At 46.1% G+C, this 12,691-nt stretch overlaps 1 protein-coding gene across 1 annotated transcript; it reads right to left on the bottom strand.

Moving 5' to 3' along the window:
• Positions 1 to 4,351: 4,351 nt before the first annotated feature.
• Positions 4,352 to 11,738, bottom strand: LOC125758856 (uncharacterized). Its single transcript, XM_049416530.1, is given in 3 exon segments — positions 4,352 to 4,418; positions 10,060 to 11,081; positions 11,706 to 11,738. Coding segments are annotated over 3 exon segments (1,122 nt in total).
• Between the last annotated feature and the right edge of the window lie 953 nt (positions 11,739 to 12,691).

The raw sequence follows: 12,691 nt of genomic DNA, 5'->3' as shown, positions 1-12,691 counted from the left end.
ACATAGAAATGACCAACCGCTTAAGGAGTCAATGGAATGTCGCGCATATCTTAGGTTAGGCTAGTGTTCTTTTACTGCAAAACGTGCCGGATTGACGTTCTGAACCCTGCAAACACAAAAGAAACGAATGAACTAGATTTTGTGTGGTACGGAGACAATGAATTTTTTTTGTCTAAACGAGAAAATGAATAAGACAGCTCACCGATATTGATATTGAAGATAATGAGCGTAACTTGGCATAAACTCACTCACATTCACGCACGCTTCCACTAAAGGAGACATCCCACACATAGCGCTCTTACCGACATTATTTACAACATGACAAAAAGGGTGCACATGCTGAGCTCTAGTGTGGTGTTGAATTTAGAAGTTGCGAGAACTTCTTGAAAGACTTTGCGACGATGATGAACTGCTGAATGTTATATATGACCTGTGTCATCTGAAGCCGTTTTAAGCATGTGTGGCACATGGCATACCTTTCTTGAAGCCATAACACTACACGTGAAACTTAGTGGGATATATTTGCTTTCGTTTGAATGTGACATGCTGCAATAAAAAAACAAACATTTTAGTATAGTGTTGGGGTAGCGTGCGAGTCTCGCAGTCTGAGGTTCGTGAGGAAATTGTGAGTTCCAGTCTCACCACTCATCATTTTTCGTTTAGTTTTTGTCGTAGTGCTCGTCATTTAGTCAGCATTACCATCTGCGCATGATTAAAATTGTCAAAAGCAATTTTGAAGCCCAATTTCGGCCCGAGTTTTGCTATTTTTCTTGAGGTGTACTTCTATGCCCTTCTGAGGGACACTTCTCCTCTGCTTCGGCCTGAGTTATGTTGCTGTCTCGAGGCGGACAACAATAACCATTCCTCGGGGAATTACTATACTCTACCTCAAAAAGAGGTGATTTACTCTGGAAGAGAGAGTAAATATGGGACAAGAAAATACTCCCCCAAAGAGAGTTCCCGGCACTTTCTTCGTTTTTAAAGTGTAATAAACGTTGTTTATTCTTTAAACCTTTCAGAGAAATGCACTTCGTTGGAATTTTGCTTGCGCATCCGGATTGGACAAACATTGTAAAGGCCAACATATCTAGAAAAAGGCGACAGGACAGCGCCTTACTGTCTGCTGTCCTGACTCCTTCTTCTAGTCAGTGTTTTTCGGTGTGCTTCAACCAAATTTTCAAACATGAGCTATCACCTCACATTTCTCTAAAGTTTCATCGAATCAATAAACTTTACTGCAATTGTCTTTATATATACGAAGAATAAAACCAGCGCTAAACACTGGACGAGAAGAGGGCACATACAGGGCGCTGACGTGTCAGCGCCGTCCATGTGTCCTCTTCTCGTCTCGTGTTTAGAGCTGGTTTTACTCTTCGTTTACCATGTAACACCAACCAGCCCAATCAAGCACATTGTTAAACCATTATATATGCAATTAATTGGTTATATGTTGCATTGGCTATGTAGCATGCCCTGAGGAATGCGCCATGTTTGTTTTATATTTCCTCTGACCTCCGCGAGAGCAAAACCTGTGCATTGTTTCTAGTCCCGTCGTACGTTGCACCCGTAATTATTATACTGAAGTAATGGGATACACTCGACTCGATGCATGGCGTTCATTTCACTTGTGCCTTTTACAACATTCACCGTGACGACCCTTCTCTCTGGCATTGACCATGTCATTTCCGAGGCCATTCCTCCATAATTTCCCTAGTTGCAACACGTGTATGATGTTTTGAACTTTCTGGTAGAATGTGAGATTCGGCTCAATCATAGTGGGTTTTACGGTTGAAAAATTTCTTCTTTATTGCGACATCCTGTACGAAGCACACGGGAAATGGACGTTGCGCTCTGATTTTTTTATATTGTTCTGCAGAGTAAACTGCGTTTAAACGACTTTCCAAATGTACCAATACTACAGCGCAGGAAGAGGCGTCCATGTTTTCAACGACGGAGCTGTTTATTCTTGGCAAGACTCCGGGTGCCGTTGACACGATCCGCACCTAGCTATGACGTCGCTGCGCTGTTACCTAACAACGCTTCGCACACCGGAGCCTGGCCTCGCACCACTTTTCCACAGCTGCGGAGACGGCTCGTGGAGGCGCCACCTCGTGCCTCCACGCTGTACGCTACGTTGCTCTATAGTATGGCTCGGAAGAAGCAACAGCTTAGCCCATAAGAAATGCGTGGGAGGAAGTAACGGAGGACGAGAGGAGAAGAGAAGTGGAGGGGAGATGGAGAAGAAATAAATAAAACCAAATACAATTACTTGCGAGGCGGCATTCGAATCTGTGTACCCAAGGTCCGAAATCGACCGTCGTAACCACTCTGTTATTTTGGCACGCTGCAGAACAACCATTTAAGGGACTCACATGATTGCGAAAGAAACAAAAGAAAAAATAGACAGGGAGAGAAAGAAAGAGATAGAAAGAAAGATAAAGAAATATATAGAATGAAGTAGAAAGAGAGAGATCTAACTCTCTATGCTTATGTGGCTGTATCTAGGCCGAACAGGCTATCTCTAGGCTAGGATTGCTTGGTGTGCTAAGGAAGGCAGCCCAACTCCGTTGTTCATTCAGGCTCGCACCAGCAGTGCGAAGCTTTCCTAAGTTTTTATGGCGGAGCGGTTAAGCTTTTCTTTTGTCCGTTTCGTGCGAACAGAAAGTATCGTCAGCATGAACCGCTTCTACCTCATACAGGATCTCGCCTAGCCTAGCACCTCTAACATCTGCTAGTAGTGCGTGCAACACAAATACTCGGCCGGCAGACACTCTCTTTGTCCTCTTCTGCTTCGGTCCCAAAAGTCGAATGGTCGAGATGACGAGTACAGAAAGAGAGAAAGAAGGATATATAAAAATAAATAGAGATAAATAGAGAGAACGAAAGGAACAAAGACAGAATAGGATTGAATGACAGTGAAATAAATGTGCTGAGAGACAAAAAGATAGAAAGTGTGACGACACAATCGGGGCATTTTACCGCGCAGCCTCCGCCTCGCTGACATTCAGCCCGGCGTGACACGCCTGCACTGCATTCCTTAAAATCACAACGCCACCGCCGCGTCAACGAGGTATACGTCATGGCGGTGGCTACTAAAACAGGCTATCAAACAAGCTTGAAAGATGACTACTGTTTCGCTATCCCCACACGCGTAGCTACGGCATGCTCACCTGCTGCTTCTGCTGCTAATAGAATTAACACTTGTTGGTTTGTATGTTGGAATTGGTCCTTCGGTGGACACGACATTCCAGATCTGGTCAACCGGTAAACGGACATCATGGACGAGCAAGAGCAACGACTGCTGGAACTACTCCAGAGGCAGCTCCGCACACAGCTTGAGCTAGGCCACAAGCAAGAGCAACAGCTTCAGGTACAGCCGCGCCAACGCAATCGTTCGGAAGAGGGATCGCTTCCTCGCTGTGCCGATATACTACAGCCTCTCAACGACCTTCTCACGGGCGTCAAAACACCGACTACACCGGTACCCTAGCACAATGCGGCTGAGCTTCCATTTAGAGACATCAAAGCAGCCATTGCCGCCGCTACATTCCTCGCCCAACGTAAACGCGACGCCCTAACATCCGTCCTGGTAGACGCACCTGACACTGCCGTGGCCGCCGTCTTGGAACAGTCCGTTTTTGGCACTTGGCAGCCAATCGCCTTCTTTCTCAAGAAGCTTGCCCCTCCCGAGCGCCGCTACAGCACCTTTGGCCGAGAGCTACTCGCCATCTACTTGGTTGTGAAGCACTTCCACCATTTTCTTGACGGACGCGTCTTTCAGATCCTTACGGATCATAAACCACTGACGTCTGCTTTATCGTCCACCAGCACTTCTTACGCACCCTGCGAAATCAGACAGCTCGCCTTCATCTCGAAATACACGAGCGACATTGGTCATGTCAGTGGAAAAGCCAACACCGTTGCCGATGCGCTTTCTCGCGCTGCTAAACATGCAACACAACGCGGCCGAACGAGCATCGACTTCATAGCCATGGCTGCCACCCAGAAGAATGACGAGGAGCTCCAGCAGCTACATAACCGCGGCACACCTCTCGTCTTGGCTGACGTCTAGGTGCCTTACTGTGACGTGCCCTTCGTTTGTTATACGTCGACGGTACGTCGTCGTCCTTACGGACCTCTCCCGTTACGTCGAGCAGTGTTTGATGTCTTGCACTCCTTGGCTCACCCTCTAATTCGCGCCATGCAGCGACTTATCACTTCACGTTGTGTGTGGCCGAGATTGACGTAGACGTCGGCCGTTAGTCACGTGCGTGCCTCAGGTGCCAACAGTCGAAAGTGCATCGTCACACTGCCACTCTACTTGGTACGTTTCCTCTCCCGGACGCTCGCTTCAGCCACCTACACGTCGACACTGTTGGTTCACTTTCTCCATGCGGGAACCATCGCTACCTGTTAACCTGCATTGACAGATTCACAAGATGGTCTGAAGCGATGCCCTTTCAAAACATGACTTTGGAGTCGACAGCCCGAGTGCTCGTTGCTCTGTGTATTAGCTGCTACGGTACACCTTCAACCGTTACGATGACCGTGGTCGCCACTTCGACTCAACATTGTTCGCCAATCTATCTGGGCTCATTGGTGTCAACCAAATCAAGACTACCTCCTACCATCCCATCGCCAATGGAATTATCGAACGTTTTCATCACCAACTCAAGGCGTCACTCATGGCTTCCACTTTTCCTTCATCATGCATCGAACTCCTTCCTTTCATTATGCTTGGCTGCCGCACGTCTCTTCGTAGCGACTCCTCCACAAGCTCCGCCGAGTTGACATTTGGCACCCCTCTTCGAGTTCCCGGCGAATTCTTATGTGACCTGCCCACGGCATCTGCAGACGTGCCCGAATACTCACACCATCTACGCAACGCTATGCGTACCGTGGTTCCGCCTCCACAACGACGAACGTCTCGTAGTGTGTATGCCAGTCCTGAGCTCCAACACTGCACGCACGTTTTTGTGGGACACGACGCCGTGCGACATCCTTTGCAGCCCCCGTATGATGGGGCGTTTAAGGTCGTCAACCGCACACCTAAACACTGCCCCCTGCTCATCAACGGCCGGGAAGATACTCTTTCCGTCGGGCGTCTCAAGCCTACGTACTTGGACATCGACATTCGACAACGTCGCACCTTACAACCACTTCGGACTGTCCTACTCACCAACCGACCGCTCTCCTGTAACAAACCCCAGACTTCATCGCTAGAAAGGGTGGCCCTGTTGCGCATTAGAGCGGGCTACAAGAATCCGACCAAGAAAAGACGACGACGACGAAGCAAACAGCACGAGGCGGTCACGCGTGTTCTTTTTTAGGGGCGAAGCTCCTTAAAGCGGAACCCGCTCGTCCCTCGTAGTTTCGTAGTCGTAGTGCGTAACCAGTCGTAACGCTAGTACCAGATCTTGACCTCCAAGGTGGTGCCGGTGGGAGATTTTTCCTGTGCGTTGTTGAACAATAAAAAATTCGCAGCGTGCGGGTTAACTAAAAGCCGAATTCTTCTGTCTCTCATTCCCCATTAGCAGCCATTGGCATGTTCCAGTAGGAAACGTTAGTAGAAGTAGAAGTGTAAGTGTTAGCTAAAAGCCGACTTCTTCTGTCTCTCATTCCCATTAGCAGCCATTGTTTACCTCCAAGGTAGTGCCTGGTGAGATTTCTCCTGTGCGTGATTAAACAATAAAAATTTTTGTTCAAAACGGCGTTGATTGATGAAATAAACCAACGAAAGACGCCAGATGTTTTCTAAAAGCAAAACGAAAGAACGCCAGATGTTTCTAAAGCAAAACGAAAAGACGCCAGCGGCTTAACGAAAGACGCCAGATGTTTTCTAAAGCAATGGTTTTCTAAACAATGAAAATTCACAGCGTACATGTAAAATTAAAGTGAGCTGCATGTCGTCATAACTCATCGAACCTTTAGTATAAACGCGCCCGATCTCACGTCGGTGATGATGTACTGGGCAGAATTCACGGAAGATTCACGGTTTACCGATGAACCTCCGCAGCTTCGCCCACTCATCATCATTCACTCCGTGGATATGCTGTGATTTTTTTTGCGTCTGTGCAAATGGTTCAATAGGTAGTTCAAAATGCAAATGCAAAATAGGTAGGAATTTCGCTTCCGCTTTGGACCAATACGTTTGGCAGATCCTACGCCTTGTGGGATCCGAAGCCGGCAGCCCATACTTATACGCTGCAATTTTTTGCTTTGCGCAAGCGTTAAGGGGTGGATCGATGTGTTTTTGTAAACGAAGGACACGTTTGCAGATCTTCGGCTTACCAGGCATGCCAACTACACCGACATTTAAATGTTAACTAATGGTATGACGTAGTATCAGCACTCAGGTTAGAGTACAGAAGTTTGTGTTATTGAAATAAAGTGCACGCTACGGATCGATGTATGAATTTCATGCGTAATTTATTGTGAGCACATTCATCCGGGGTCGAGCAACTCTTGAATATAAATTGCTGAATCGTAGGAGTACAAATGACATGTTTATTAGACTCCTATAAAAACGGAGCCAACACTGGAAGCACAATTCACGTTACCACGACATGAACCCTGTATCATAGGACTACAGATGTGGTGCTCATTGCTTTGTTACAAAATTAGATAGCCTACACTACAACCACAATTGACGTTGCACCAACATTGCGCCTGCATAGGGTCTTTTAGGGGCGAAGCTCCTTTAGGTTTGGGTCTGTCCCTTCTCTGTAGTATGTAGTAGTAGTAGTAGTAGTAGTAGTAGTAGTAGTAGTAGTAGTAGTAGTAGTAGTAGTAGTAGTAGTAGTAGTAGTAGTAGGTAGCCACCTCTAGTTTTTAGAGTGTTCACTAGATGGCGCTGTCGTAGCCACCTATAGTTCTCAGAAAGATCCCTAGATTGCGCGGAGACGCTCGCTGAGTTGCAGATGCGTGCTCTAGTCCCCCCCCTCCTTTCTCGCCTCGCGACGCCGACGTTCCGCACTCGCTGAATTGCAGATGCGTGCTCTAGTCCCCCCTCCTCTCTCGCCTCGCGACGCCGACGTTCCGCATTCGCTGCGTTGCAGATGCTTGCTCTATCTCCCTCCCGCCCTCTGTCGCCTCGCGACGCCGACTCTCCGAGCTCGCTGCGTTGCAGATGCGTGCTCTAAAAACAAGAATTCAAGAATAATTCAACTTAGATATATTCTCCGCATCTACTACTCACACGTAATGCAAGTCACATTATACCGTGGTGGTGGGGGGGTCAGTAATCAATATTTCATTATTTTACAGAGCACTTAATCAGTAGGAGAAGTTGAACCAAAAATCAACAGCCTGCCCCCTTAGGAAACAAGACAAGGAAGATTCCACGAAGACAAGACTGAAGAGCTACCACTTTCAAGATTCAGCACCGTGGATTAAACTGTGACACATGTTAGCAGCAAGAAAGCAATGTAAAAATGAACAGTAGTTTTTTTTTTTGCCCGCTATTCTGGGTTGGGGTCCCGTTCTCCTTCCCCTTCAAAATTTAACTTGGCTCTTCCCTGTTCATTTTTCTTTTCGCATTGGCATTGCCTGCTATATTATTATGGTGCGAGCCGAGGTTTTGTTCTTTTTTTCTTTTTTTTCATACCTCACAATAAAGAAAGTCCCCCTCTCCCTCTCGCCTCACGAGGCCGACGCAAGCAGCGTCTGCTAGCGAGTTTCTTGATTCAAAAAACCGGCTGCTCGCCCTGCACAACCGTTCACTGACCACCCCGTATATATAGGCACTGGATTTTGACCTCCAAGGTAGTGCCTGTGTGAGATTTCTCCTGTGCGTGATTAAACAATAAAAATTCACAGCGTACATGTAAAATTAAAGTGAGCTGCAAGTCGCCATGACTCTGATCGACCCTTTAGTATAGACGCGTCCGATCTCACATCGTTGATGATGTACTGGGCAGAATTCACGGAAGATTCACATATGGCGCGTGTCATTGGTGGAATGCAATTGTCCGATTTAGTGCGGTGACGTACGCTAGGGGGACCGCTGTAATGAAGGGATCACGTAAACCAACAGTACAACCAAAGTTTGTTGTTTATTATACACGGTGATGATGGTAATATATACACGGTGTTTCTCGCGTGCTTACTTGATCATATACTGGAAGAATTATTCGGAGTATTCACGGTTTACCGATGATTTCTTCCGGAGCTTCGCCCCACTCATCATCATTCACCCCGTGGATATCCTGTGGATTTTTTCCATTGCCCTTTCTAGACGTGGTGTGGCTCTGTGGTAGAACACCTGACTGCCACTCAGAATGTTTGGGTCCGATTCCTGCTGGGATTCTAATTTTTACCCTTTGCATTTTCGGTTGAACGCTGCCGGTGTGCATTTTTCTTAATGCTCCCGAGTTCAAATTACCGATGCATGCCTTCACCGTTTCTGGGTAGATATGAACAATCACCTGAGGGGAATACCCGTATACCACTGCCCGTGGTATACGGGTAGGTGCTACACGTGTATGGAATAAAAGGTTTGACGACCTACGGGACAGGATTTTTAAGTTATTTATGTCATGCCCAGATAGTCATAGTTGTCAAACCCTTTTACCCTGCCATGCCAGTTTGGTCTACACTAAGTAAAGGAGGCGATCACGAGAGTACCCAGACGTAGGCGGCTAGATAGATAGATAGACAGATAGATAGATAGATAGATAGATAGATAGATAGATAGATAGATAGATAGATAGATAGATAGATAGATAGATAGATAGATAGATAGATGCCCATGGTATACGGGTAAGTGCCACACTTGTACGACAGAAAGAGTTTGACAAAATGACTAAGAGCTTAGTTAACTGGTAAGTATTCATGTTAAAGAGACACGGCGTGCAAACACAGACACAAAAGAGAAGTCAAGACACGACATACGCCGACGAACAACAGAAAAGGGGTACGATGGCGGAAAAGAAAGAAGGCACGAAAACTTACCTGCCCATACCGAAGCAATAGGCGAACCGATCAATCCGGCACGCATGATGGTTTATGTGAGAGATTACTATTCAGACACTTGATTTCTTCTTTATGCAGGCTAATCTATGGGTGACTCACGCATGCGCTACCACTATTATGGATATGCCAGGCCTGAACCATTTAGCGCGTTTCTTTATTCTTGTGCCGGTGCAATATCGCGCATTCATCAGCTCGCCATCTAATCTATTTTCGCATTGTCGAGAGTGTAAGTGCACGCCAAAATTCGATGAATGTGTGATTTAGAAACGTTAATTATAAAAAGTGCATATTGCCTCAATATTCTTGATAGAAGCATGGCGGTTTGAATACCATTTCTCTCACCTCTTGCCGAACGTAAAGTTTCCGCTTCTTCCTCCACCTCCTAACTCCTCCACCTCCTGATCGAACACTGCCTCCAACAGCTGCAGCTTCATTGATGAACAGAGCTAAAAAAATATGGCTGATCGCTCCGTCATAGGAATCGGTATAACATGAAAGTGAAGCGTGTCGTCGCAGTAGTTGATTGTTCATGGTGCACTGATATACGGGAGCTAGTACAATGTCTATTGTTCTTTGGCAGGTATACGAGTACCACCGCTTCATGTGGACGCACTCACGTTAACGCCTAGTGGCACATCTCCGTGCCGACGACTAACGCCCACGATCATGACTTAACCCTTGCGGTAGCTGAAGTTGTCAAGATATACCTGGACACCACATATGGTGAATCCCGCGCAAAGATGGCATCAGCAAGCCCACATAAACACTGATACTCGATATGTACTCCTTCAAAGAGTCGCGAAACGCGAAGAGAAACGTGACAAGCGTCGTGTCTGTCTTCCCTCAAGCCTGGCCGTTAATTGTCACAGGACGAGCGGGAAACACGGTGCGACAGGCAGGCGAGCATCGCATAGCTATTTTTTGATATGGATGGTTGCTATGAACGATTGATGGATGGATGGATAGACGGATGGATGGATAAGGCTGTACCCTGTAGATCGTGCGGCGGCTCACGCCACCTAGCCGTAATACAGTTAAGTACAATCACTATGTAAGTGAAGGAATTTTATTCTTAATTGTAGCCACCGATCAGATAACCTCCTCCTGGTTATTTCTACCCGCTTAAAGTCACTTTTACCTTCACTGGCCCTAAACCCCAATGCTCTGAACAATTCTCTCCCATTTTCTTGAACAATAGGGTGAAGCCCTTTACAGACCAGTATCAAGTGTTCAGCCGTTTCTTCCTCCTCTCCACACGCACTACATAACGTGTCTATTCCTTCGTATTTGGCTTGGTGCGTCTTGGCCCGCAATACTCCCGTCCTTACCTTAAACAGCAGAGAACTACCCCAAGTATTATCATAGATCTTTTCCTTGGTAATTTTCTCCTTTGAAGTTCGGTAGGTCTCCAGTGTTGATTCCGTACTCATCCCTATTTTCCACATGTACCTCTCCGTATCTTTCACCTTCTTCTTAACCGAGAGTTCCCTTTGCTTCGGTCTCCTGTCGTCTTCTAAGTATTTACTTGTCAATTTTCTGGTTCGCTTTCTCCATTTTGTCTCGGCATCCCTCATGTACAAGTAGCTGAAAGCTTTCCTAGCCCAACACTCTTTCCCCATTTCGCTCAATCGCACCTCAAATTTTATCTTGCTGCTAGCCCCCCTGCCCTCAAATGGTGTCCATCCCATGTCACCTTCTCCCCTCTGATTTGGTGCATTCCCGTGTGCTCCCAAAGCCAGCCTGCCTGTGCCACGTTGCTTAACTTCCAATCTTGCTTGAACCTCTGATCTCATACACAAGACCGCATTGCCGAACTTGAGACCAGGAACCATGAGCCCTTTCCAGATCCCTCTCCCAACACCATACCTATTGCAGTACCACAGCGCCCTATTTTTCATTACAGCTGCATTCCTGTTACCTTTAGTCGCCACGTATTTTTCGTGCTCCCTTAGATACTCATCTCCGTTGCATATCCGTACGCCAAGATATTTGTATTTATCCACTATTTGCAGTGTGACATCCTATATTCCGTGCTCACTGACTTAGTTATTATTAAAAGTAAAGACTGCCGATTTTTCCTTACTGAACTTCAAATTTAAGCTAGATAGCTTAAAGTTGAAGGTAACCGCAGATGGCTATTAATCTCTGCAAATCTTCCTTATTGTCGGTCATTTACTATATCATCTGCATACATAAATACTGGTGATGGCTGTTCAAAACGTTTTCCTTGCTTGACAAAAGAGAGGCTAAAGCCAAGTCCACTCCCCTATAATTTGGCCTCTAGTCCTTTTAGGTACAGCATAAATAACAAGGGCGAGAGAGGACACCCCTAAGCCCTCGTTGTATCTCTATACGCTTGGATACCTGTTTTCTCATTTTAAAACTACCTTGTTACCTTTATAGATACCTTTTAAAATATTAGTTATTCGATCTTCCACATCTAGTGCGTCCAGTATTTCCCACAAGTCCCCTTGAATCATACTATCGTAGGCTCCCTTGATATCCGCAAATGCCACCCACAGGAGCCTGTGTTCTTTTTCTGCTAATTCAATGCACTGCATCAATGAGAACAGATTCCCCTCCAACCTCCTTTGTTTTCGGAACCCATGTTGCAGTTCCCCCGGCACACCCTTACCTTCCACCCATGCCTGCAGTCTTTCCTTTATAATCTGCATAACCAGCCTGTAAATCACTGATGCCACTGTTATAAGGCGGTAGTTGTTTATACCTACTTTGCCACCCTTTGCTTGAAAGTTCATGCTCATCCTGCTTAGTTTCCACCCATCGGGGACTCTACATCCATTATTGTTTTGCTCGATGCCTCTCTTAATGTTTGCTTAAACTTTGCACCCAATTTCTTTATGAGCATAATTGGGATGCCGTCAGGGCCTGTTGATGTGCTACTAGGAAATCTCTTTGCCCTTTCCCACTGTCGTTGTCCAAGTGGAGCCACTGCATTACTTGATCTATCCTTGTCTGTTAGGGTGCATGTGTCGCTTCCTTGTTTGTTAAATTTTTCTGTCATCGTTGTTCATATATATTCATCCTCTTCATCATCATCCTCTTCTAGCCTGACATCTTGAGCTGTAGTTATAAACATCTGCTCTAGGCTTCTTGTTACTCAATGAGTTGAGATGGTTCCTGAACTTTGCAGCTGCCTTTCTATCCTTTTTGTTTACTTGTGCCAACCACTGGGCCCCCTTTCTTCTAATCTTTTCATTGATAAGATGCTTCTCTTCTACAGCTTAAAAGGTTATCCCATTTTCTTTCGACATTATCTTCCGGTTCACCCCTCTGCTTAGGGTATCTGTGTTCCTTGGAAGCTTCCTGACGTTTTACTATGGCCCTCTTAACTTCCTCGTCCCACCAGCTCCTGAGTTTGTGTCTTTTTCCCAGTCGACGGGACTCGTACTTTAACAAGCTCTAGCTCAGACTAATTTTGTGTACATCCAGGCTGTTTTATTATCCTCGGTGATTACTTTCTCAATTTGTTTAGTTGCTATTTCTATTTGCCTTTCTGAACAAAAATTTCCCTGTGTTTGCTCATCTTGCCTCCTTCCTATTTTCATTTCGCTTCCAAAACTCAGCTTGATACGTTTGTGATCAATGCCTATGCTTGTGGAGTCATATTCATCTTTGTTCATTTCCTTCAGCCTGTCATACATCCTGTGTGAGATCAGTGCGTAATCTATCGTCGACTTCAGGCCCCCTACCACCC

This window comes from Rhipicephalus sanguineus, chromosome 6 (genome assembly GCF_013339695.2).
Source record: "Rhipicephalus sanguineus isolate Rsan-2018 chromosome 6, BIME_Rsan_1.4, whole genome shotgun sequence".
In the NCBI taxonomy this organism is placed as follows: domain Eukaryota; kingdom Metazoa; phylum Arthropoda; class Arachnida; order Ixodida; family Ixodidae; genus Rhipicephalus; species Rhipicephalus sanguineus.
This window is presented reverse-complemented; position numbering and strand designations above follow the sequence as displayed.